General features: G+C 41.8%; 2 protein-coding genes across 6 annotated transcripts in view; both read left to right on the top strand.

Annotated features, from left to right (window-relative positions):
* cep126 (centrosomal protein 126) overlaps nucleotides 1-24,440 on the top strand; it is a 333,901-nt gene that overhangs the window by 278,549 nt on the left and 30,912 nt on the right. The window lies entirely within an intron of this gene.
* Nucleotides 1-24,440, top strand: part of yap1 (Yes1 associated transcriptional regulator) — a 110,816-nt gene that overhangs the window by 79,246 nt on the left and 7,130 nt on the right. For both annotated transcript variants that reach the window (XM_048597777.1, XM_020537323.2), the window contains one exon: nucleotides 20,420-20,607. In XM_048597777.1, the coding sequence (XP_048453734.1) occupies nucleotides 20,420-20,607 (188 nt within the window). The remainder of the gene's footprint in view (nucleotides 1-20,419; nucleotides 20,608-24,440) is intronic.

Raw genomic sequence — 24,440 nt, 5'->3', positions numbered from 1 at the left:
CGACTCAGCCACTGCCTAATGAACCGTTGGGAACGTTAACATAACATGGCATACCTGCTTCATTGGCAGAGGCATGGGGTACAAGAGTTGGCAAAACATATTGCAGCTATATAAAAACCTTGTTAGGCTACATTTGGAGTATTGTGTGCAGTTTTGGTCGCCACATCACCAGAAGGATGTGGAAGCTTTGGAGAGAGTACAGAGAAGGTTCACCAGGTCGAGAGGGCATTGGCTATGAGGAAAGATTAAAAAGACTAGGATTTTTTCACTGGAAAGGCGGTGGCTGAGAGGTGACCTGACAGAGGTCTACAAAATTGAGGCAGGGTGGATAGTCAGAGGCTTTTTCCCAGAGTTGAAGTTTCAATTACAACGGGGCACAGATTCAAGGTGAGAGGGCAAAAGTTTGAGGGATATGTACGAAGTATGTTTTTCACAGTGATAGGAGCTTGGAATGCACTGCCAGGGGAGATAGTGGAGGCAGGCATGTTGGCAACATTTTAGAGGCATCTGGTTTGTTACATGAATAGGGAGGGAATAGAGGGATATGGACCGAATAAGGGCAGAAGGTTTGTTTTTTTTTTAGTTTAGTCAGGGTATCATGATCGCCACAGGTTTGGAGGGCCGATGGGCCTGTTCCTGTGCTGTACTTTTCTTTTGTTTGTTCTTTTGGTATGGCCCGGGTGCTCAGCTCCCGCCCAGTCACTGGAGATGACTCCTTTCTTCAGGTTAGCGTTGTTAATTGCAGTTAAAAATAGTTTAGGGGTAGGAACTGCATAGAGGAGAGGGAGAGAGAAAGAAAGAAAAAGAAAGGAAAAGGAACTAGCGAGCAGAAGAGCTCCAACTGGAATATCTTACCCTGCCACCATCTTGCTTGAGTTGCTCCTGGAGTGCTGACCATTTTAAGAGTGGAGAAAGCAACCTGATGGGGAGACTCATTTCAGCCAATTGGACAAGGTTTCCAGTCCATCATAAAAACCGAAAGAACTGCGGATGCTGTAAATCGGGAACTAAAACAGTTGCTGGAAAAGCACAGCAGGCCTGGCAGCATCTGTGAAGGAAAAAACAGTTGACGTTTTAGGTCCTTCCCCAGATGAATGTGCTGGAGGTATTGTTGGCACAATTTCTTTAGCATTCTTCTGGGTTTTTGATGCACTGTTCAAGCCTGACTGCAATATAACAATGTAGTGATGACAACTGCTATGTTCGGTAGGTCACTTATTGACATGCAGAGGTTTTTATTGTTTAAAAACTCAGTTTTGGTTTAGGAGGCTGAACTGATGCACCAGGTCTGATGTTGGCTCTCCTCATCAATGGTGGCCATTTGGGAGAGGTGGCTGCCAAAGTCTGCAAAGTGCTCAACATATTCAAGAGTGTCTCCTTCAACATATGTGGGAGGTGCAATATATGGAAGTGGACCAGCTCTGGGTTGATGAGCCTCCTTTTGGGGACACCCCGGGACTGGCTGAGTCTCTTGTATGATGAAATAGAGAGTTTGATGCAGCATAGTCAATGATATTTGCATACCCATACTTTGCTTCCCCTGGCAGTAGTCTGTTTTAGGTTAGACTGAGATTAGAGTTTTCCATTTAGGTATTCAATTACACACACCAGAAGGTAGTTGTTCTTTTGAGATGAATAACCATCATCATGCAGATTGTATATAGTATTGGTGCTATCTCACAACCTTGATTGACACTCCTCCAGACTTTGAGTGTGTCAGTTTCAGATCTTCCAGCCACACTGGTGGTAATTATATCATCATCTGTCCGTCCGCCCGGGATTACGGACATTCAGATCTTTGGAGAATGACCCACAGAGCCTCATGATTTACTGAATTCAAGATTCTGGTTGAAAGAAATGATGAGTTCCTGGTGATGTTCTCCATGTTTTTTTTTGTACTTGTCAGGCAATGTCAGTGATTCCACTGGAAGGATTAAAGACACATTTTCTCAAGTAGTAGTATTTCCTCAATCATTGGAAGTAGGTGATTCAGAAGAATGCGATTCAGAATGTTCCCTGCTGTGGAAAAGAAAGAAGTAGCTCAGTAGTTTGCACAGTATGATTTATCTCCTGTCTTGAAGATTGTTGCATTCCTGAAATCAGGACAGTGAAGGAAGTGTTATTTATCCTCCAAAATCTGAACAAAAGTGCATGGATTCTTCTGAGCAAAAGTCCACCAACTTCAAACTAGTATACCATCCTGCAGCAGGTTTTGTTGTTCACCATTTTTAGTTAGTTGTTGCAACTCTTCCATTGGTGGTTCACCTAGAGATCCCAAGATAAGGTACCTCTGGATAGCCTGAAAAATATCATTGATTTTACAGTTGAATTGTTGAAAATATCCTTTGTTGTTGGATGGCATTGTCATCCTTGAGCGAAACCATCCTGCAGGTGAGGAGGTATTTGACGTTGACTTTTAGATGGCCCTCATGGCTTTTTCTTTCTTTGACGGCAAAGATGGTCATCCCACAGGGTGTCGTCTCTGGCCAGGAGAATGTTTGACAACCAATTTTTGGTGCATATTTTCTAGCCCCTTCCCATTTGGATGAGGAGAGGTTGTTCTGAAGGGGACTGTTCAGTAAAGGTTCAGCTGTCCAAAACCACCTGTTCCAATAGGTACCCAATGAATTTTGTACTTCTGTCATCTTACGTGTGCATTCTTGACTAAGGCCTCCAGGATTCACAACCCTGTCGCCATCATCAACTCTCAATCACCATAGAGATTGGCAGATGGACCCTGTTAGAAGCTTGAGCGTGACTCTTTAAAGTTCAGATCACTTGTGTGCTGTAATTGCCCACAAGATCTTGGTGGGTTGGTGGCCAGGTTTTGGTCACGTGTGATGAGAAGGACTAGCTTGCTGTTGCAGCCATCTTCTGCCATACTCATCTGGTGAGATGTGTGACTCTGTTCACCTATCCTGCTTCTTAGGACTTTTAGACCACACTTTGTTTGGCACCTCCTATTGTTGACCTCCTGGATGGCTCTGCCAGGAATAAGGAGCTCCCAACAACATTGTTTAAGGGGTTGTTGGAGTGTGTAAGCCTTTCCATCACATCTTGGTGATGAATTGCTATTTGTATTAGAAGTTGCTGCAAAGGTGCATTGATGGGAACTTTGAAAGATTACATAGGTTCTAGGAGTTTCTTGAGAGTATGGCTAATCCTTTAACAGGGAGCAGTGGAGTCTAGGTCATTGAGTATATTCACAGCTGAGTCACAAATTTTTGATCTGCAAGGAAGTCAGCGGTAGTGGGTTGCACGTAGGAAAGTGGAATTGAGGCTGCAATCTGATCAGATGTGATCACTGAATGGCGGAGCAAATTGGAGTGGGTGAGTGCCCACTTTCCTCTTGTGTATGTTTTTAAGTACCATCGGGGCAGTTGGTCTTGTTGATTACCAGGTTGTGTTTAAAAGGCCTGTAATGACAGTACAAGCAATGTACAGGACAATCGAATACAATTTCGGTCTATCTATCCCAATAACATCATTTAACAAATTCACCTAGGTGGGCAGATAGAACGTGGCTAAATGCCCCATTTAAAAGATTGGTACTTCTGAGACATGTTCCTCAACACTTCATTGCGGTATCAGCCCAGATTATCCACTCAAGTTTCTGACGTGGAATTTGAAACCACAAATGACTGACTGAGGCAATTATGTTATCCCTGAGCCTTTGAAATGAAAGCACTAAAAAGCTCTTTTATCCTTCACTTTTTCTTGATGTTGAAAGGCTGACTTAATCAATTTAAATTTTTGAATGATTCTTAGCACTCTGAGTAGGGTCACCCTAATGTTACGTAAGCAATGCCTGGGTGCAGGAATTGTAAAATCTATTCTTGGTTTTTTTCCCATTTGAGGAATATAGTGCCATTAACAAGGCCATCATTTGTTGCCCATCCCTAATTGCCCTTGAACTCAGTTGCCTGGCCATTTCAAATGATATTTAGGAGTCGGCCGCGTTGCTGTGAGTCTGAGGTCATGTTGTCCAGACTACGTGAGGATGGTGGATTTCCTTCCCTAAAGCATGTAGGGAGCCAGGCTCTTTTTTTTAAACAGTTAAGTGGTTAAATGATTGTTAGCTTGACTTTCAATTCCATATTTTTATTGAATTTGAATACCATCATCTGCCATAATGGGATTACTCCATATCCCCAGATTACCCTGGGCACCTGAATTGCTAGTCCAGTAACAATACCACTGCTTCCCCACCCCCTTTGATGTCAAATAGGTGAATTTCTATTTGACAGACTAGATACCTTAGCAGCTTTGGTGGTCCATTTTTAACTTCCCAAACTATTTTCAGCTGTCACTGCCCGATATCGCGATTGAAGTAATATTTCAATTAGTAGATATCTACCAAAGGTTAGTTGCAGTGTTAAATGCGCAGTAATTTCCATGAGCCACAAAGGCTGTGCGGTAGAAAAATCAATATTTGGGAATAAGTTAATATAGTCAAGTCTAGTCAAGTCAATCTAATAACTTCAGTCTACAGAAGAAACACAGTTACACCTGTCTAGTATCCCTACTGAAGAGGGGAAATTACTAGGTGGTGTTCACATTGTATATTAAACTTCAATCAATTCTTCTCAACTGATATTGGAGCATAGAAGCAGACCTGTCCCACTCAGTTCCTCATGCATATATGCGACAACAGTGTGAAGCTGGAGGAAGAGACAACAAGGTGCAGGGCTAGATGAACACAGCAGGCCGAGCAGAAAGGCTGACGTTTCGGGCCTGGACCCTTCGTCAGAAAAGGGGGAGGGGAAGGGGGTTCTGAAGTAAATAGGGAGAGAGTGGGAGGCGGATAGAAGATGGATAGAGGAGAGGATAGGTGGAGAGGAAACAAACAGGTCAAAGAGGCGGGGATGGGGCCAGTAAAAGTGAGTGTAGGTGGGGAATTAGGGAGGGGATAGATCAGTCCAGGGAGGACGGACAGGTCAAGGGGGCGGGATGAGGTTAGTTGGTACGAGATGGGGGTGTGGCTTGAGGTGGGCGGAGGGGATAGGTGGGAGGAAGAACAGGTTAGGGAGGCGGGGACGAGCTGGACTGGTTTTGGGATGCAGTAGGGGGAGGGGAGATTTTGAAGCTTGTGAAATCCACATTGATACCATTGGGCTGCAGGGTTCCCAAGCGGAATATGAGTTGCTGTTCCTGCAACCTTCGGGTGGCATCGTTGTGGCACTGCAGGAGGCCCAGGATGGACATGTCGTCTGAGGAATGGGAGGGGGAGTTGAAATGGTTCGCGACTGGGAGGTGCAGTTGTTTGTTGCGAACCGAGCGTAGGTGTTCTGCAAAGCGGTCCCCGAGTCTCCGCTTGGTTTCCCCGATGTAGAGGAAGCCACACCGGGTACAGCGGATGCAGTATACCACATTGGCAGATGTGCAGGTGAACATCTGCTTGATGTGGAAAGTCTTCTTGGGGCCTGGGATGGGGGTGAGGGAGGAGGTATGGGGGCAGGTGTAGCACTTCCTGCGGTTGCAGGGAAAAGTGCCGGGTGTGGTGGAGCTGGAGCGGAGTGTGGAGCGGACAAGGGAGTCACGGAGAGAGTGGTCCCTCCGGAAAGCAGATAAGGGTGGGGAGGGAAAAATGTCTTTGGTGGTGGGGTCGGATTGCGGCTAGGCAGCATCAGAAGAGCAGGAAAGCTGACGTTTCGGGTCGGGACCCTTTTCTGAAGACGAGTCCTGACCCGAACATTGGCTTTCCTACTCCTCTGCTGCCTGGCCTGCTGTGTTCCTCCAGCTCCACACTGTGTCATCTCTGACTCCAGCATCGGGAGTTTGTACTATCTCAGTTCCTCATGCAGTTTTTTGTTCTGTCTTTCAATTTGATCTTTGTTCAATACTGTCATCATTCCAGATGTGACCATTTATGGCAAGCATTTATTTTAGAGCCAAGTTTTTAAATATTTCTTCATAGCATGTGGATGCTGCTGGCTGGGGCAGCACTTATTCCCATTTCAGAGGGCATTTAAAAGTCCACTGCAGTGTTTAATAATTGGCTTTGCACCATCAAAAGTCCAGTTTCAGGTCAGTAGATGCACTGACCTAAAAGCTTAATAAATTAATTTGAGTATACTCCTGGCTCATCCTCAACATTCTACTAAAAAACTTGAGGCCATTCAAAACTGCCCACATCTTAACTTCAGGGAACAGGATTTCCTCCATTAATCTGTGCTCACTGACGTACATTGGTTTACAATCAAGTAATTTTTTGATCTTAAAGTTCCCAACTCAGTTTTCAAATCTTTTAGCTAAGTCCTCCCCTGATGTCAAAACATCTCCAAAGTAACACCCCTCCAAACTTGAACTTTTCTCATTCTGGCCATAAAACATTCACCACTGATAACTGCACCTTCTGGTATCTATCCCCTAATTTTTAGCATATTTCCTTAAATCTCCATGTGTCTCCACTTTCTTCTTTCAAGACACTCCTTAAAACGATCTCTCTCTGACCAAGCTTTGCTCACCTAATTTAATATTTCTTCATGCAACTGGGTGCTGTACTTTGTTTTTAAGCTTCATGAAGAACTTGGCTTGTTTTATATTAATGTTGCGACATAAGTGTTATTTTTGCAAATGTTGGCCCAATTATTTAAAATCTGAGATTTGTAGATCTTTAAGTGTTTGAAATGATTTGGAGCCAAGGTGGATGGATGGATTTAGGATACAGATCAATCGTTTAAAAAGCTGAATAGCGCATTCCTATTCCTGCAAAACTTTTTGTTGTCTTAATGTTTTTATTTTCTGGCCCCCCTTGTCCTACTGACTAGACAACTGGCTGTAATTGTACAAAGCTAGTTATTAAGCTCTGCATCAAAGTGAACTTGTTTCAACCAGAATCTCACCAATATGTTAGCCTATATCTTTCCCAGTGTCAAACACTCGTCTTAAGGTGTGATGTTTTCTGTCCTTTGCAGAACTGTAAAAGTTTTACAATAACTCGTTGAGAAGTTCCTGGGTTTGTAATAAGCCTGAATCTGGACTCAATCTATAAATTTGATTTCATAAATCATTCAGCACAGCACAATCAAAACATTCCACTATGTAACACATTGTGCAATGAGGAAGTTCTTGTAATGTGTTCTGTGCTACTGTTTAGTTCATTTTGTGTCTGAGGTAAAGAACCCTTTTGAGATGAGTAGAACATTGCAACACACCTGAATGGCTTTTTGAAGGTTGGAACAAAATGCATCTTGCTGTAATGCAGCACTTTGGCTGTTTCTCAAAAGTAGGCTTTTTATTTAATGAGGAAGTTATTGGTGCTGATTCAGGACTTTGATCACCGTAGTCGTATTCCTTGTTTTACAGGCTTAAGCTTTGTAAGGCTTGAAAGTGATTATTTTGTGTTACATTGATGATAAACTAGTCCAAAATAATTACCCTGTCACAAAATGACGGGAAACAAAAGGAGTAAGGCTGTAGGTGAAGCAGCCAACGGTTATTGGGGTGATTTATATGGTCCTACAGAGCCTGAGATAACAGCCATTTAATTATAATTTGAAATGGAACAATTGGGAGCTGTGACTAATTAATAATGAGATATGAACTGTTTCAATTACAATGAATAAGACATCTATTTTGTGAATAGGTTCTGGTAGAGTTAACTCCCTAAAAAGATGTCTTTTTGCAGCACAAATGGCTTGGACACAATTTAATGGCTCTCTTGCAGATCAGACATGTCATACTTTCTGGCTGGAATGTGTTATTTGATTCTGCCGGCTGTAAAACAATTCAGTAACCTTTATAATGTGTAATTTAATCCAATCACTAAAGGTTCAGATAGGGCGATGGACAAACGTACTGCTTTCAAAGAACTGGTGTTCACAGTACTGGGCTGGGACAATACATGGTGCTCATAAAACTGAATTTGAAGAAAAAAGAGCGAGGCCATACGTGAATTTCAAGGCCAAGAATGAGAAAATCAAGGTGTAAGTGTGCCATGTGTCAATAGAAATCAATAATATTGGATGCTGAATCCTTATGTTGAATGAGCTATGTGGACAATTGTTCACGATAGGATAGACCTCTGCCACCATTTGCCATTCTTTTATGGAGTCACAAATACCTACAGCACGGAGACAGGCCCTTCAGCCCAAACTGGTTTATGCCGACCAAAATGTCCATCCATGCAAACCCCATTTCTCTGCACTTGGCCCATATCCTTCTAAACCTTTCCTATCCATGTTTTGGCCAAATGCCTTTTAAATGTTGTTAATATACCCTCCTCAACCACATCCGCTGGCAGCTCACTCTATATGCATACCACACTCTGTAAAACGAAAAAGTTGCCCCTTGGGTTCCCACGTATTCCTTTCTCTCTTAGCTTAAACTGATACCCTCTAGTCTTTGATTCCCCAACCTGGGAAAAAGACTGAGTGCAATCACTCTATCCATGCCTCTCATGATCTTACACTTATATAAGATACCCCTCAGTCTCCTACGCTGTAAAGAAAATAGCCCTAGCTTGTCCAACTTCTCCTTATAACTCAGTCTCTTGAGTCCTGGCAACATCCTTGTAAATTTCTTCCACACTGTTTCCAGTTTAATGACAAGGTGACCAAAACTGAACACATTACTGCAAGTGCGGCCTCACCAATGTCCTGTATAACTGCAACATAACTTCCAAACTTCTGTACTCAATGACCTGACTGACGAAGGCCAGTGTGCCAAAAGCCCTTTTTCACTGCCTTGTCTACCTGTGACTCCCCTTTCAGAGAACTGTGCGCCTGAACTCCAAGGTGTCTCTGTTCCACTACACTCCTTAAGGCCTGACCATTCACTGTGAAACTCCTACCTTGATTTAACTTTCCAAATTGCAACACCTCACACTTATCGATATTAAACTCCATTTGCTATTTCTTGGCCCACTTCCCCAGCTGATGAGTGCCCTGCTGCAATTTCTGATGACCTTCCTCGCTGTCCACAATACCGCCTGTTTTAATGTCATCCGCAAACTTACTATTCATGCCTTGTACATTTCCATCCAAATCATTGATGTAGTTAACAAACAGCAATGGGCCCAGCACTGACCTCTGAGGCATTCCACTCTTCATAGGCCTCCAGTTCGACAAGCATCCTTCCACTATTACACTCTGCTTCCAACTGTAAAGCCAATTGTGTATCCAATTTGCCAGATCTCCCTGTATTCCATGCAATCTGACCTTCCAAACCAGACTACCGTGTGGAACCTTATCAAAGGCCTTACTGAATCCATATAGACTGTCCTGCTTCCTGGTCACTTCATCAAAGAACTGTAACAAATTTCCGAGGCATGATCTCCAACACACAAAGCCATACTGACTGCTCCTAATCAAACCCTGTCTTTCCAAATGCATGTATATCTAATCTTCTCAAGAAACTTACCTACCTTAGATATTAGGCTTATTGGTCTATAATTCCCAGGTTTTTCTTGGCAACCCTTCTTGCATAGGGGCACAACATTTGCTACCCTCCAGTCTTCCGGACCTCCCCTTTGGCTAACAATGATGCAAATGTATCAGCCAGGGCCCCCACAATTTCTTCTCTTGCCTCTTGCAGGGTTCTTGGGTATATCTGCTCAAGATCAGGAGATTTGTCCACCTTCATAACATTCTAATACTTTCAACAGCACCTCTACTGTGGTATGGACTGTCCCCAAGACATCACCACTAACTTCCCAGAGTTCCCAAGTTTTCATGTCTTTCTCAATGGTAAACACAGGAGAAGTATTCATTGAGGACCTTGCCCATCTCCTGCGGTTCTACACATGTCCACTTTGGTTCTTGAGGGGTCCTGTTCTCCCTCTAGTTATTCTTTTTCCTTCATATAATTAAAGAATCTGTTTGGATTCACCCTAATCTTCTCAGCAAAAACTATCTCGTGCTCCCTTTTTGCCTCCAAGGATTCCCTTTATCCCAGCTGCCAATACCTGAGCCATACCTCTTTCTTGTTTCTGGTCAAAGCCTCAATATCTCTTGTCATCCAGGGTTCCCTATTCCTGCCAACATTGCCCTTCGCTCTCTCAGGAACATATAGACCTTGAACTCTTGCTATCACAGTTTTAAAGGCCACCCACTTGCTGGAGGACCCTTTGCCTACAAACTACTCCAATCAACCCCTGCAAGTCGTGTCTAATTCCATCAAAATTCGCCTTGCCCCAGTTTAGAACTTGGCTCCATGACCAGTTTTGTCTCTCTCCATTGGTATTTTAAAATTAATAGAACTATGGTCACTGGTCCCAAAGTGCTCCTCCACTGTCACATCAGTCATCTCTCCTGCCCTGTTTCCCAAGGATAGGTTGGGTTTTGCCCCTTACGGAGTAGGACCCTCTGTATACTGAACACATTTAACAAATTCCACCCCATCTGAGCCCTTAATGCCATGGCAGTCCCAGCCTGTTAGGAAATCTAAATCCCCCTACTATGACAACCCTATTACTCCTGCAAACCTCCCCAGTCTCCCTGTATATTTGTTCTTCTAATTCCTGTTGACTATTTGGGGGCCTGTAGTACAACCCCAATAATGTCACCATCTCCTTATTTTTTAGCGCCACCCCAAAGCCTCACTGGATGCTCCCTCAGTTATTTAATCTCTGACCACTGCTGTGATAATCCCCTTAGTCAGAAATGTAACTTCCCCTCCCCTCTTTCCTCTATCTCTGTCCCGCCTAAAGCACCTGTACTCTGGCACAGTAAGCTGCCAGTCCTGTTCCCCCCCACTTAGCCCTGTTTCTATTATGGCTATAATATCCCAGTCCTCATTGGCCTTATCTGTCAACTGCCTTGGATTAAATTGCATCTATTTCAATCCAACAGGCATTCCTTTCTCCCTGTCATGTTCCAGCCTGACCTGTCTCTTCAACTTACTATTTCTGATTACTCTATCTCCTTACAGCCTAGCACTTCCCTCCCTGCTGTTGAGGATCCCACCCCTAGCCAATCTAGTTTAAACCCTCCCTTGCAGTGCTAGCAAATCTGCCCGCCAGGTTATTGGTCCCCATCCAGTTCAAGTCCAATCCATCCCTCATGAACACGTCACCTTTGCCCCTGAAAAGATCCCAATGATCCAAGAATCTGAATCCATGCCCCCCCCCACCAATTCTTTCGCCATGCATTCATCTGCCAAATCCTCCTGTTCTTTCCCTCAATAGCACATGGTACTGGAAGTAATCTGGAGATTACCACCATCGGACCTGGCTTTTAACTGTTTTCCCCAGCTCTCTGTAATAACTCCACAGGACCTCATCCCTATTTCTACCTATGTCATTTGTGCCAACATGCACAATGACTTCTGGCTGCTCACCCTCCCCCTTGAAAATGTTCTGCAGCTGCTCCGAGACATCCTGGACCCTGACACCGGAGAAGCAACACAGCATCCTGGATTCCTGTTTGCAGCCAGCAGACATCCTGTCTGTCCCCTAACTATCGAGTCTCCTGTCAGTAAAGGTCCTGTTTACCTTTACACTTTCCCACTGTGCCCCAGAGACAGTCATGGTGCTGCTGGCCTGGCTACTGGTGCTTTCCCCTGAATGGTCACCCCTCCAATGGTATCTGAAACGGTATAAAAGCAAAGTTGCTGAAAAAGCTCAGCAGGTCTGGCAGCATCTGTTTTTTTTCCTTCACAGATGCTGCCAGACCTGCTGAGCTTTTCCAGCAACTTTGTTTTTGTTCCTGATGTACAGCATTGACAGTTCTTTCGGTTTTTATTTAGTCTAAAATGGTATACTTGTTTTCAAGGGGAATGGCCACATGGGATTCCTGCACTCTGCCTACACTCCTTTGCCCTTCCTGGTGGTCATCCAGCTACTCTGTGCGCCTTAGGTGTGACTACCTCACTATTCCTCTTGCCTATGATGCACTCAGTGTCCCGGATGATCCTGAATGCATCCAGCTCCCTAACATGGTCTCCCAGGAGCTGCTCCCGGGTGCACTTCCCACGGGTGTAGCCATCAGGGACGATGAAAGTCTCCCCGAGTGCGCTCATCCTGCAGAAGGAGCATGCCACTGTCCTAACTACCATCTTAAATGCTCTAACACTAAAGAGGAAACCTAAAAGGACTTTACCTAAGTTTATCTGTACTTTTTTGCTGAGCTGCTCCTCACCGAAACCTCTCAAGCCAATGCCTTACTTCTCACTCTGCTACCAACAAATTTTTCAATAGCAAGTCTCTCTCTCCCACCCCTCCTTCCTTTTTTGTTTGGTATGAGGGTGGAGGGAGGGAAACACTGCAGTGGTGTCATGTTTGGGTTGAAGCACTCCTTGATACAAGGCCCACAACAATCTGCTGTTCAGTGCAGGTGACGGTTTCCAGGCTCAAATGTATATGCCGAAGTGATGCTTTTCCCCCTCTGTCGCCCTCTGCTGGATATTGCAATGCCATCTTGGTCTGGTGTGGTGCAAGAAAGCCATAATGTGGTATAACAATAAGAGGTTCTTGTCTTGAACCAATATATAGTTTACTGAAACAAAAACAAAAACTGCTGGAGGAACTCAGATCTGTGAGCATTTGAGAGAGAAAGTAGAGCTAGCATTTTGAGTCCAGTGATGATTCTTCAGTTCTGGTGGAGAGTCACTGAACTCTCTGCTTCCTGCCTGCTGATGCTGCCAGATCCGATGAACTACTCCAGCAATTTCTGTTTTTGTTTCAGATCTCCAGCATCCATAGTTCTTTGTTTTGTATTAACTTAGTTTACTGCATGATCCCATTTGGGTACAAGTTACATTGAGATGATACATATTGTTAGAAAGATTGAGGCAGACCTGGGCAGTGAATTTAACTCTTAAGAACCAGAGCTGTTTTTTCACCTGAGACCACACAATGATATCATACCACATGGTGTACAATATACTGAAGAATAAGTGCTCTGCCTCCAAGCCCAACATCCTACACATCTTCCTTTCCACAAGCTGGTGGTTTGATGTAGTCTGGTGGTTTGGGTGTTCTTTCAGTATAGATTTTCTTCCTACGTGGAGGATTGGTAAGTTTTTGCCATGACCTCAGTTCAGTTCTGACAGTGTAAGGTCTCTTCATGCTGAAGGACTAACTTCAGGGAAGAAATCTTTTCTCCTGAAACAAAAACTTTATTTCCTCATTTAGAATGCTGTTAATTTCATGAATTTCTTAATAGCGAATGGCTGTCCTATTGAAACAGGCAATTTTTCATCTTTGACAGAATCCTGGACTTTTGGTTTTGGCAGTTTCTTCTTGACAGTAATCTGACTGTGAGCCAGCTAATTTCACTTTGGTCATGTCCAGAATCACTGGATCTCTTTGATCTGTGCAGGTTGATTTTTTTTTTCACAGATTTATCAGTAAATTGAGATGAACCCTTGTTGACTCTGTACTTCAGCTGCAAAAACTGAAGTTGCTGGAAAAGCTCAGCAGGCCTGGCAGCATCTGAAGAAAAAAGATCAGTTAACGTTTCAGGTCCGATGACCCTTCCTCAAAACTTCAGCTTGTTGATTAGGTCTGATGCTGGCATTTGCCCCTGCAGTTGCTTCATTGATGAAAACAGCGCTCACCTGTTGAGTCTTTGTACTTGAGGATTGCTGTTTACTTGATGTGAGATCTGTGGTTCTGATGATCCATCCTTTCAAGATGGAGAAAGGAGATGTTCCATTTGAACTTATGCCTTCTGAGCATCTGATGTCGGGTTCAAGTCAGCTGTGACTATTAGTTTATTCACTCGGTTCTGTTCTGCAGTCTGAACGTCTACAGTTAAGGTTGATCGATGAGCACTGGTGAATTGTTTTACTCTGTCAGTTTTCCCTTCAGTTGCATCACCGAACAAACATTCCATCTTATTACAGACCACATTTTTCTTTTTTTGGATCTATGAACTTAAAATTCTACTGATATTTCAGCAATATATCAGTCCAAATTTATGACTTGAGAAAAATTGAGTGCTGCAAATTTTTAGCTTTGTCTGACAATATTGTTTTTCAGAGCAATGAAAGAGATCATTTGAGACTGTTGTTGAGTTCAGGAAATTTTGCCAGATGACGGCCTCTGATCGAGCTGAAGTTTGATACAAAGTTACGGGGTGCAAGGATGGCAAAACATTCAAACCCTATGAACTGAAAGCATCCATTTTTTCCCTCTCTCTCCCTCCATCTGGGGACAGATTATATAAAAAAAAAACAGTCATAAATGCAATCAGTTTCTGACATTGTTGAGTTTAATATTGGGGCCTCGAGGTTAATAAAGTGCCTAAGCAGAAAATGAGACTGTGTTCCTCCAGCATGCATTTGCTGATTTTTTTTTTGGATGGGAGCAGTGGGTGTTGTGTGGGGAGACGGAATGGTCATGAAGACAGGTGGTCATGTCAGAGGCACCCCTGTGGAAATGTCCTCATCAGAACCAATGCAACGGTGACAAACTGGGAGACGAATGGAATCCTTGCAGAAAGCAGCGTTTGAGGAGGTGAAATCGATGTAACTGTGGGAGTCGGGCTTGTGTGCTTCAGTGAAATGTTGCAGCAGTCTGAGGGCAGAAATGTTAGCCTGAGAGTTGGGGGTTTTATTGAAGTGCAAGTAACTGCGAGGTACAATATTTATAAAAATTTATCTATCTTTCAAGAATCAATGTTCCATTTAATTTCAGACCCTAAAACATATGCTTATTCATTTGATTATTTCCATAACTATTATTTTGTCTTTGTAGCAATTATTATGTAATTCTAAATTCCAAGTAGTCTCTCTATTTTGTCTCCTATTTGCATGATCTAAGCTGGTTTAAAACAGAACCCTTAACTCAAATGTCTTAAAGTTATTATCACAATTGATGTCAATCAAAAAATAAAAACTGAATTACTGGATTAGCAACTTGCATCAATTTATTTTATCAATTTCAATATCAGAAACAATTATGTCTTTTTTTAAAAAAAAAACCTACAGCAAAGTCTTAAAATATTACTTCAAACCAACTTGGCACCTTAAATGAGAAATGTTAGCAAAATCTTAATGTCCAGAACTGACCCACAGTGTTCCAGCTGGGTTGTCATCAATGTTTCATAAGGGTTTAACATAATTGCCTTTCTTTTATACTCTTTTTGTTTTACTTAAATACAGAGGTAAAGAGTTGTTTTGTTAAATGGATAGCAAGAAGCTTTTTCCCAGAGCGGGGGACTCGATTTCTAGGGGTCACTATTTCAAGGTGAGAGGGGAAAAGTCTAAGGGAGATATGCGTGGAAAGTTCTTTACGCAGAGGGTCGTGGGTTGCCGGTAGAGGCAGGCATGATAGCGTCATTTAAGATGTATCTAGACAGATACATGAATGGGCAGGGAGCAGAGGGATACAGATCGTTGGAAAATAGGCGACAGGTTTAGATAGAGGATCTGGATCGGCGCAGGCTTGGAGGGCCGAAGGGCCTGTTCCTGTGCTGTAATTTTCTTTGTTCTTTGTCCTCTACTTGTCCTGCCACTATCCAAAACGTGTGTACATACTTTAGGTTTCTTTATCCCTGTAACCCCTTTAAAATTATAGAACATGTTTTAATTAAAAACACCAAAGCACTGAGGTTGTTGGAAATCAGAAACAAAATCATGAACTGCTAGAAAACCTCAGCAAGCTTGGCAGCATCTGTGGAGAGAAAGCAGAGTTAACATTTCTGCCTCTGCTCATTGCAAAAACTGTTGACATCAGGTTTTCCATGTCACATTTCATCGTCATGTTTCTACCTATTTCACTGGACTCTTTCTGTCTTCCTGAAGTCTGTTCGTATTCTTTCTTAGTAATTTCAGAATGTAGTATTGTTTGCAAACTTTAAAATGATGCCTTTTATTCCTATGTTCAGGCCATTGATACGTATCAAAAAGGGCTTGAGTAACGTCACTGGCCTGAGAGAAAGAACTTACTAACGATAGAGTTATATGGTATGGAAACACAGACTCTTGGGACCAATTTGTCCATGCCAACTGCACATCACAATCTAACCTGGTCCATTTGTCAGCATTTGGCCCATTATCCCATTAAACCCTTCCTATTCATGTACCCATCCAGATGCCTTTTAAATGCTGCAATTGTACTAGCCTCCACTACTTGCTCTGGCAGCTCATTCCATACACACACCGCCCTCTGTGATAATGTTGCCCTTCAGGTTCCTTTTAAATCATTCCCCTCACCTTAAACCCATGCCTCCAGTTTTGGATTCCCCCCTCCCCAGGACAAAGACCTTGGCTATTCACCCTATCAGTGCCCTTCATGTTGCTTTAAATCTCTATAGGGTCACCCCTCAGTCTCTGATGCTCCAGGGAAAATAGCCCTAGCTTATTCAGCCTCTCCCTACAACTCAAACCCTCAACCCAACAACATCCTTGTAGATCTTTTCTATACCCTCTGAAGTTTAACAACATCCTTCCTATGGAAGGGCAACCAGAATTGCACACAATATTCTAAAAGCGGCCTTCCCAATGTCAATCTCAGCATCCTGTCCTTTCACACAACGCTTTCATCACATCAGCTAACCCATCTCTTCAATGGTATATGTGATCATATGTCTCAACCATATTACTCTTGATCAAATCCTTTGTATCAATGGATAAGATTAAGTTAATCAAACATAATTGCCTCTTTCACTCAGAGTTCATATATTCCCACCTCGAAGTTGAATTTTTGAGATCGAATTTGCAGGAAGAATTGAAGGGTTCACTTATACATGCAGAATATTTTCATGAAGTTGACATGCAAGCTTAATTTGAACCCCCAAATGAAACATAATCTTGAAATCCAAGAAAAGTCTGTCACTACATCTTTGAATCTAGGGAGTTTCAGCTGTCAGCAATCATTATTTTCCTTTTGCACTGGAGTCCATTGTTGTGTTTTATCTTTTGAATAACCATGGAAGAACAAAGTAAAAATCTAGAGTCAGCAGAAGTGACACAAACTCTTCAAGATTCTTAAAATCAAAGAGCAATGTCCTCTCATTCGTTCTTCAATACTGGTGTTCCAGTTTCTGATTTCAGCTTTATGTAATCATGTGTGACCATGTTTGTGAACTGAATGTAGCAACTTTATTTGGATCTGAAAATAAAATCAAATATGATAATCAGCATTCTGAATTCCAAAAAGGAGAAAATATTTAGAGAGTAAATAGGTCTAAAAGCTCTCTATATTTTTCTCATTCTCTATCAGGCATTGAATTGCACTGGCCTGTTGACACAAAGCATAGTACCCTTTAAAAATGAGTCTAAGTTTGTCTTAACTATCTAATCTTTATTTACAAAGATAATAGGCCATCCATTTCTAAAATAAGAACAGAAAATATTGGAAATACTCATTTCAAGCAACATTTTTGGAGAGAAAAACAGAACTGTGGGTTCTAGTTGATGGTTCCTTTCTTTTGGAATTGGAAGATATTCAAGATGTAGCAAGTTTTTATTGTGTACCAAGGCAGGAAACGGGAAGCCGGAAAGAAAGGAAAGTTCTGACATTGTGTGGAAGGCTAGAAAGAATACATCTCAAAAAGAGGTGGAAACAGTAGTTGATCAAAAGGTTGATTTGAAGGTCTCAATGGAAATAGAGGAATTATCACCAACAATGGCCCTCCATTTAAAGAGAGGACATGATCTGAAATCTGCAAAACTGAAAATAAAAGCTTCTTTAAAAATAGGTCAAAGTGAACGTAAACCTCTTGGAGAATGAACCTGGGAAGATAGTTATGGGGAACAAGGAAATGGCAGAGGAGTTAAACAGGTGTTTGCATCAGTCTTTATGGTGGAAGATGTTTCCAGCATCCCAGCAATATTAAAGAATATAGGAGTGGGGAGCAAGGAATTAGGAACTATCACCTTCACTGGAAAAGTGCATTAGACAAACTAATGGGGCTAAAGGCAGATAAGTCCCCTGGCCCTGTTGGATTTCATCCTTGGATGTTAAAAGAAGTAGCTACAGAGATAGTGGATGCATTGGTTGTAATTTTCCAAAACAAATTAGATTCTGAAGAAGAAAAACTGCCATTATGCCCTATTCAAAAAGAGAGGAAGACAAAAAGTGGGTAACTATGTGCCAATTAGCTTAGCATCTATTGTTGGAAAAGTATTATATCCAATTATTAAGGCAGTAATAGCAAAACAATCAGAAAATCCATAATCTAATCATCAAAGTCAGCATGGTTTCATGAAAGGGAGATCAAATCTGATTAATTGGTTTCTCAAAAAAAACTAGTGGCTAGAAGAGAGCTAGTAGATGTGCTGACTGGATTCTGCAGAAGGTATTCAACAAGGTACCTCACAAAAGATTAAGTCAGAAGATAATAACTAGAAAATTTGAGAATACCAAGAAACTTTAAAAAATGAGTGCTGCTAACTTTTCTTAAAAAAAAAAACAAGTGCTGATTGGTTGGACAATGGTTGGCATGGAGATGCAGCAAGGATAGTTAATCTTGGTTAACTGATCAAATTGAAGCTAGGTTGATCAACAATGATTAGTCGGGGCATTGCCATCGGGTTACAGCACAACACAGCCCTGACTCTGTGTGTGTGTGTGTGTGTGTGTATATTACATGACAGCCTAGCACTACAGTCAGTTCTAATGGTATTTTCGTGCCAACAATGCTCCGATCAAATAGCACCATCTTGTGCTGTATAATTTTTGATTCCTTTCTAAATTTTGCTTTTACATTTCAGTACTGGGGAATTCAAAATACAATACTATGGGCTATCTGTGTGTCTGATTTGGAAATGCAATGGGAAATTTTGAATTATATAATCATACCCAGAGTTGAAGGAGCTGGTTAATGATTACGTTGTGCAACTTAATGTAAGAAATAAGAGCATTTCTGAACTTGTATTTTCACAAACTTTCAATGTGTTAAAATAAGATACATAATAATTTTTTTTAAAAATCATGTTGCTTATCCAACTTCGCTGCAGCTTAGCTTTTGTTATTTTACGAAATCAGTGCAGAGGTGATTGATACAACTGGTCAGTCTGAGCTGAATAGAAGCTGGCATTTTTCTTGGTCGCAGATACTTTGAGCAGAATGTGAAACCAGACTTTAGATCAAAGAGAGAATCCTTTCTTGGAAACAAAAATATATGTATTAATGTTCTTTCATATCTGTTTGGGAGATAGATAGTTGGCTGCTTGGTTTAGGTTTTTACCAGGCTGCTCTAAAAGCAGATATCCAAAGTCTAACAAGTACAGATTTATTTCATTTTAAAGCAATCAAATGAAAGGCAAACGTAACAAATAAATACTGGCAACATAAACTAGGTTAGTTAGTATCCTAAAGTAGTAGTAGGTAGAGCGTCTTCAGTTACAGTGATGACAGCTGCATCATTTCACAAAGAACTGTTGAAGTAAAAACCCTGCTTAACACTAGTTTTCTTCTAAGTGTTCTTTTTCCCCTAATAATCCTGCTGGGTAGTATAAGATTTAAGTTATTGGTATGTTGAAAGGACAATGTTTCTCACATGCTGTAAAACCTGTGACATACTCTAGTTTTGAGCTTCCTGTTTTTCTTATTTTAAATTTGAAAGCTCTTGTGTTCCGACATGGAATGTTGGCTTAAATGCTGTTAATCTATCCAAGCTTTACTGTACTCCTGAATAATATATTCGGAAGTGCAATGGATCCTTGACATTTGACAGCAAATTTTTAGTTTTTCAAAGATATAACCTCACTCTGGTGTGCCACCCATAATAAATTTGTTAACTATCTTAGCCAGGACATAACCAAGCCCTTTGACCGTGAATTGATTTATGCAGGAATGTATGGGTACTTTAAGTAAAGGCTGGAACCTTGAAACCCAGATATTCAGGGTTCAGAAAAGATTTACCAGGATATTACCAGGACAGGAGGGTTTGAATTCTAGGGAGAGGCTACGTAGGCTGGGACGTTTTCACTGGAGCATAGGAGGCTGAGGGGTGACAGTATCGAGGTTTACAAAATCGTGAGGGGCATAGATAAGGTGAACAGCAAGGGTCTTTTCCCTAGGGTGGGGGAGTTCAAAACTAGGGGCATATTTTTAAGGTGAGAGGAGAAAAATTTAAAAGGGACCTGAGGAGCAGCTTTTTCACACAAGGTGGTTTGTATTTGGAATGAACGGCCAGAGGAAGTGATTGATGCAGGTACATTTAAAACATCCGAAAGGCATTCGGACAGGTAAGTGCCACATGCAGGCAAATGGGACTAGTTTGGTTTGGGAAACTTGGTTGGCATGGATGAGGTGGACCAAAGGGTCTGTTTCCATGCTGTATGACTGTGACATTCAGGATGTTTGAACTAAGCTGTTTGAGTGCAGTCCATTTTTTAAAAAAGTTTTCTGGCATTTCCGGAAAATACCTGTTTAGTTCAAGTTGCAAACTTTTGACGTGTAAGCTTCTGCAGGATTTCTAGTCATATTGTATTCTAGGTTATATTTGAGATTTTGGTTATGGTTTTAATAAGGCTTCAATTAAATTTTTATTTGATTATTATTGTCTCTTGTTTTTGACAACAGCAGTGGACCAACAAAGATTGACTCAAAGTGCTCCTGTCAAGACACCTCCATCCATAGGTCCTCATAGTCCACACAGTCCACAAGGAGGAGCAATGTCAGGCTCTAATACACAGCAACAGATGAGACTGCAGCAACTCCAGTTTGAGAAAGAGAGACTTCGATTGAAGCATCAAGAGCTCCTACGACAGGTGAGTTTCTGAATTAAAACTGGAGTAAACTGTAATCATTTTACTGTAGCTATTGACTTCAGGGAGCCTTGATGAATTTAACAATGGTGCACGTGACTGCAAGGTACATAATATTTTTTAGCTGGTCCCCACCTTCCAAAAGTGTAAGTGTTTTGGCAGAATCAGGGTCACATACTGAAAGTAAATAATGCATTTTTTAATAAGAAAAAGCATCTTTCCGTTAGATACAGTAGTACATTCAGTACAGGATTTGTAGAGAGAAAACAGTTCTGTCTTTATCCTTCATCGTCTCTGGTTAGATAATTCCTGTTATACCATTAGAGGAAAACTTTCAAGCAAATGTTACAAAATCTATGCTGATAAATGCACAGTTTGGTTTAACCATAGAGTTTTGTAGCATAGAAAGGGGTACCATTTTGTCAATTATCTTTATGCCATGTTTTTACTAAAGCCTTCCAAAACTAATACATGTTTGCTACTTATAACTCTGTTTCTTGCTTGAAATATGAATCAAATTTCCCTTGAAGATTTGATGATGCTACCTCAATTGCAAATCCAGAGGAGTCAATGGCGTAATGACATTGTCACTAGACTAATTAATCCAGAGACCTAGGTAAGGATTGATAAGTCTCCTGGCCCTGATGGAATGCATCCCAGGCTACTAAAAGAGATGGCGGGAGAAATAGCAGGTGCATTGGCGGTAATTTTCCAAAATTCGCTGGACTCTGGGGTAGTCCCAGCAGATTGGAAAACAGCAAATGTGACGCCACTGTTTAAAAAGGGAAGTAGACAAAAGATGGGGAATTATAAACCGGTTAGCTTAACCTCTGTAGTGGGGAAGATGCTCGAGTCTATTATCAAGGAAGAAATAGCAAGGCATCTTGATAGAAATTGTCCCGTTGGGCAGATGCACCATGGGTTCATGAAGGGCAGGTCATGCTTGACAAATCTTTTGGAATTCTATGAAGACATTACGAGCAAGGTGGACAATGGGGACCCAGTGGATGTGATGTACCTAGACTTCCAAAAGGCCTTTGACAAGGTGCCGCACAAGAGGCTACTGCATAAGATAAGGATGCATGGCATTAAGGGTAAAGTATTAGCATGGATAGAGGATTGGTTGACTAACAGGAAGCAAAGAGTGGGGATAAATGAGTGCTATTCTAGCTGGCAGCCAGTGACTAGTGGTGTGCCTCAGGGATCGGTGTTGGGACCGCAATTATTTACAATTTATATAGATGATTTGGAGGTGGGGACCACATGTAGGGTGTCAAAGTTTGCAGATGACACTAAGATGAGTGGCAGAGCAAAGTGTGCAGAGGACTGTGAAACTTTGCAGAGGAACATAGATACATTGAGTGAGTGGGCAAAGATCTGGCAGATGGAATACAATGTAAATAAATTTGAAGTTATACATTTTGGTAGGAGTAATAGTAAAAAGGATTATTACTTGAATGGTAAAAAGTTGCAGCATGCTGCTATGCAGAGGGGCCTGGGTATCTTTGTGCATGAATCACAGAAGGTAGGTCTGCAGGTACAACAAGTAATTAGGAAGGCAAATGGAATTTTGCCCTTCATTGCTAAAGGGATTGAAATAAAAAGCAGAGAGGTTATGTTGCAGCTGTACAAGGTGCTGGTGAGGCCACACCTGGAGTACTGTGTGCAGTTTTGGTCTCCTTACTTGAGAAAGGATGTACTGGCACTGGAGGGGGTGCAAAGGAGGTTCACTAGGTTGATTCCGGAGTTGAGGGGGTTGGCTTATGAGGACCGACTGAGTAGATTGGGATTATATTCATTGGAATTCAGAAGATTGAGGGGGGATCTTATAGAAACATATAAAATTATGAAGGGAATAGATAAGATAGAAGTAGAGAGGATGTTTCCACTGGCAGGTGAAGCTAGGACAAGAGGGCATAGCCTCAAGATTAGAGGGAGCAGATTTAGGACTGAACTGAAGGAATTTCTTCACCCAGAGGGTTGTTAATCTATGGAATTCCTTGCCCAGTGAAGTAGTTGACGCTACTTCAGTAAATGTTTTTTTTAAAAAAGGTAGATTTTTTTTTGAACAATAAAGGAATTAAGGGATACGGTGAGAACGCGGGTAAGTGGATCTGAGTCCACGAAAGGATCAGCCATGATCTTATTGAATGGCGGAGCAGGCTCGAAGGGCCAGACGGCCTACTCCTGCTCCTAGTTCTTATGTTCTTATGTTTATGTAATGTTCTGGGAACCCAGGTTCAAATCCTGCTATGGCAGACGGTGGAATTTGAGTTCAATAAAACTCTGGGATTAAGAGTCTGAAACCATTGTTGATCATCAGAAAAAGATTAACGTCCTTACAATTGATTTACCATTGTTTTGATCTTGACACAAACTCCTCTGGTCCAGCAAAGGCTTGATCCCAAGCTGCTGGATTAGTGAAGTACATGCTGTCCTTCCTGGGGCAAAAGATTCTATGCTTCCTTTGTCCCTTTCATCCTCACTCCGAGACACTTGGAAAGGGATGTCCACTGACTCCACAACCTGTCAAAATGGTATTTCCTTATTTCTTGATTGTTACCAAGTCCCTGTACTTAACCACAGCTACTCATAATTGCAAGTAAACAACTCGGTACTATCGACATGTGGCTCTACTGGTTAAAACTCTAACCATCTTTTAAAAACACAAGACTTGCAGGCAAACACAAACAACGAGTGTTGGTTTTTATGGATGGGTGAAAAAAATAATGGGAACCGTACTGTAATAGCACCATTTCACAGGTCCAGTGAGATGGTAGTACTGTTTCCACCCAATGTCTTTACTCTGGGGTTGTGGCTGTAACTGTCCCTCCGAACATGCTCCTGTTTCAAATCCTCTGTTTCAAATATGCTTGCTATAGAGTCAATACAGCCTGTAGGTACACAAATTTTCAATCAATTCTGTTGCATTTCCTGTTGTACCTCCAGCAGTGTCAAGTTACAACAAAATGCTTGTGCAATATATCCGAGATGTATTGCAGTAACATGCCAGTGCTTGTTGTCAGCATCTTGCAAACTTGCACCTTCTATCTGAAATGACGAGGAGCAGACACATGGGGACGCCACCACCTGCAAGTTCACATCCAAGCCACATTATCTAGCTTGCAACTATTTTGCTTCTTTCATTGCCTCTGGATCAAAATCTTGAAGCTCCTTTCCTTGCAGCATTGTGGCCGTACCTGTACCAGCTGGCCTATGGCAGTACAGTAACGTGGCTTACCACCATCATTTCAAGGCAAGTGAGGAGAACAACAAATGCTGACATTGCCAATGACACTTGCATCCTCTGAAAGCAGAAGTAAAATCACATCCTTCCATCATGTTTAATGCTTCTAGTTCTCAGCTTGTGTGTTTAATGTGCTGTTATCTAGGTAGATATCAATAATTTATGAATTCATTCTTTTTCATGGCTTTCTCTTTTGATAACTTTACTTCTGTGACTCTTTGTGGTGAGTCCAAGATTTTTTAAACGTGATAAATCACAGGAGGAGGCCATTTCGTTCTTCGATAGCACTGGTCAGTTAGCTACACAGCCCTGTTCTTCCTCCCAGTTATATCATTTGTTTCCCTTCAAAAGTATATTCAATTCTTTTATTGAATATTTCTATTGCGTTCACTTCTATTGCCCCTTTAAGCTAATGCATTTCCGATTGCAATTTGCTATTTTGTTTTTAATTAGGAGGATCTATTAAAAACTGCTCATCAAAACACCTCTAAAACATCACGATGAACGCTGCTGTAAGGAGAATAACCCCCACTTGATCACCCTATCCACATCATTGCAATCCCTCATTGCTAGTACCATTCCATCAATG

This window comes from Rhincodon typus, chromosome 6, assembly GCF_021869965.1.
Source record: "Rhincodon typus isolate 14 chromosome 6, sRhiTyp1.1, whole genome shotgun sequence".
Classification (NCBI taxonomy): domain Eukaryota; kingdom Metazoa; phylum Chordata; class Chondrichthyes; order Orectolobiformes; family Rhincodontidae; genus Rhincodon; species Rhincodon typus.
This window is presented reverse-complemented; position numbering and strand designations above follow the sequence as displayed.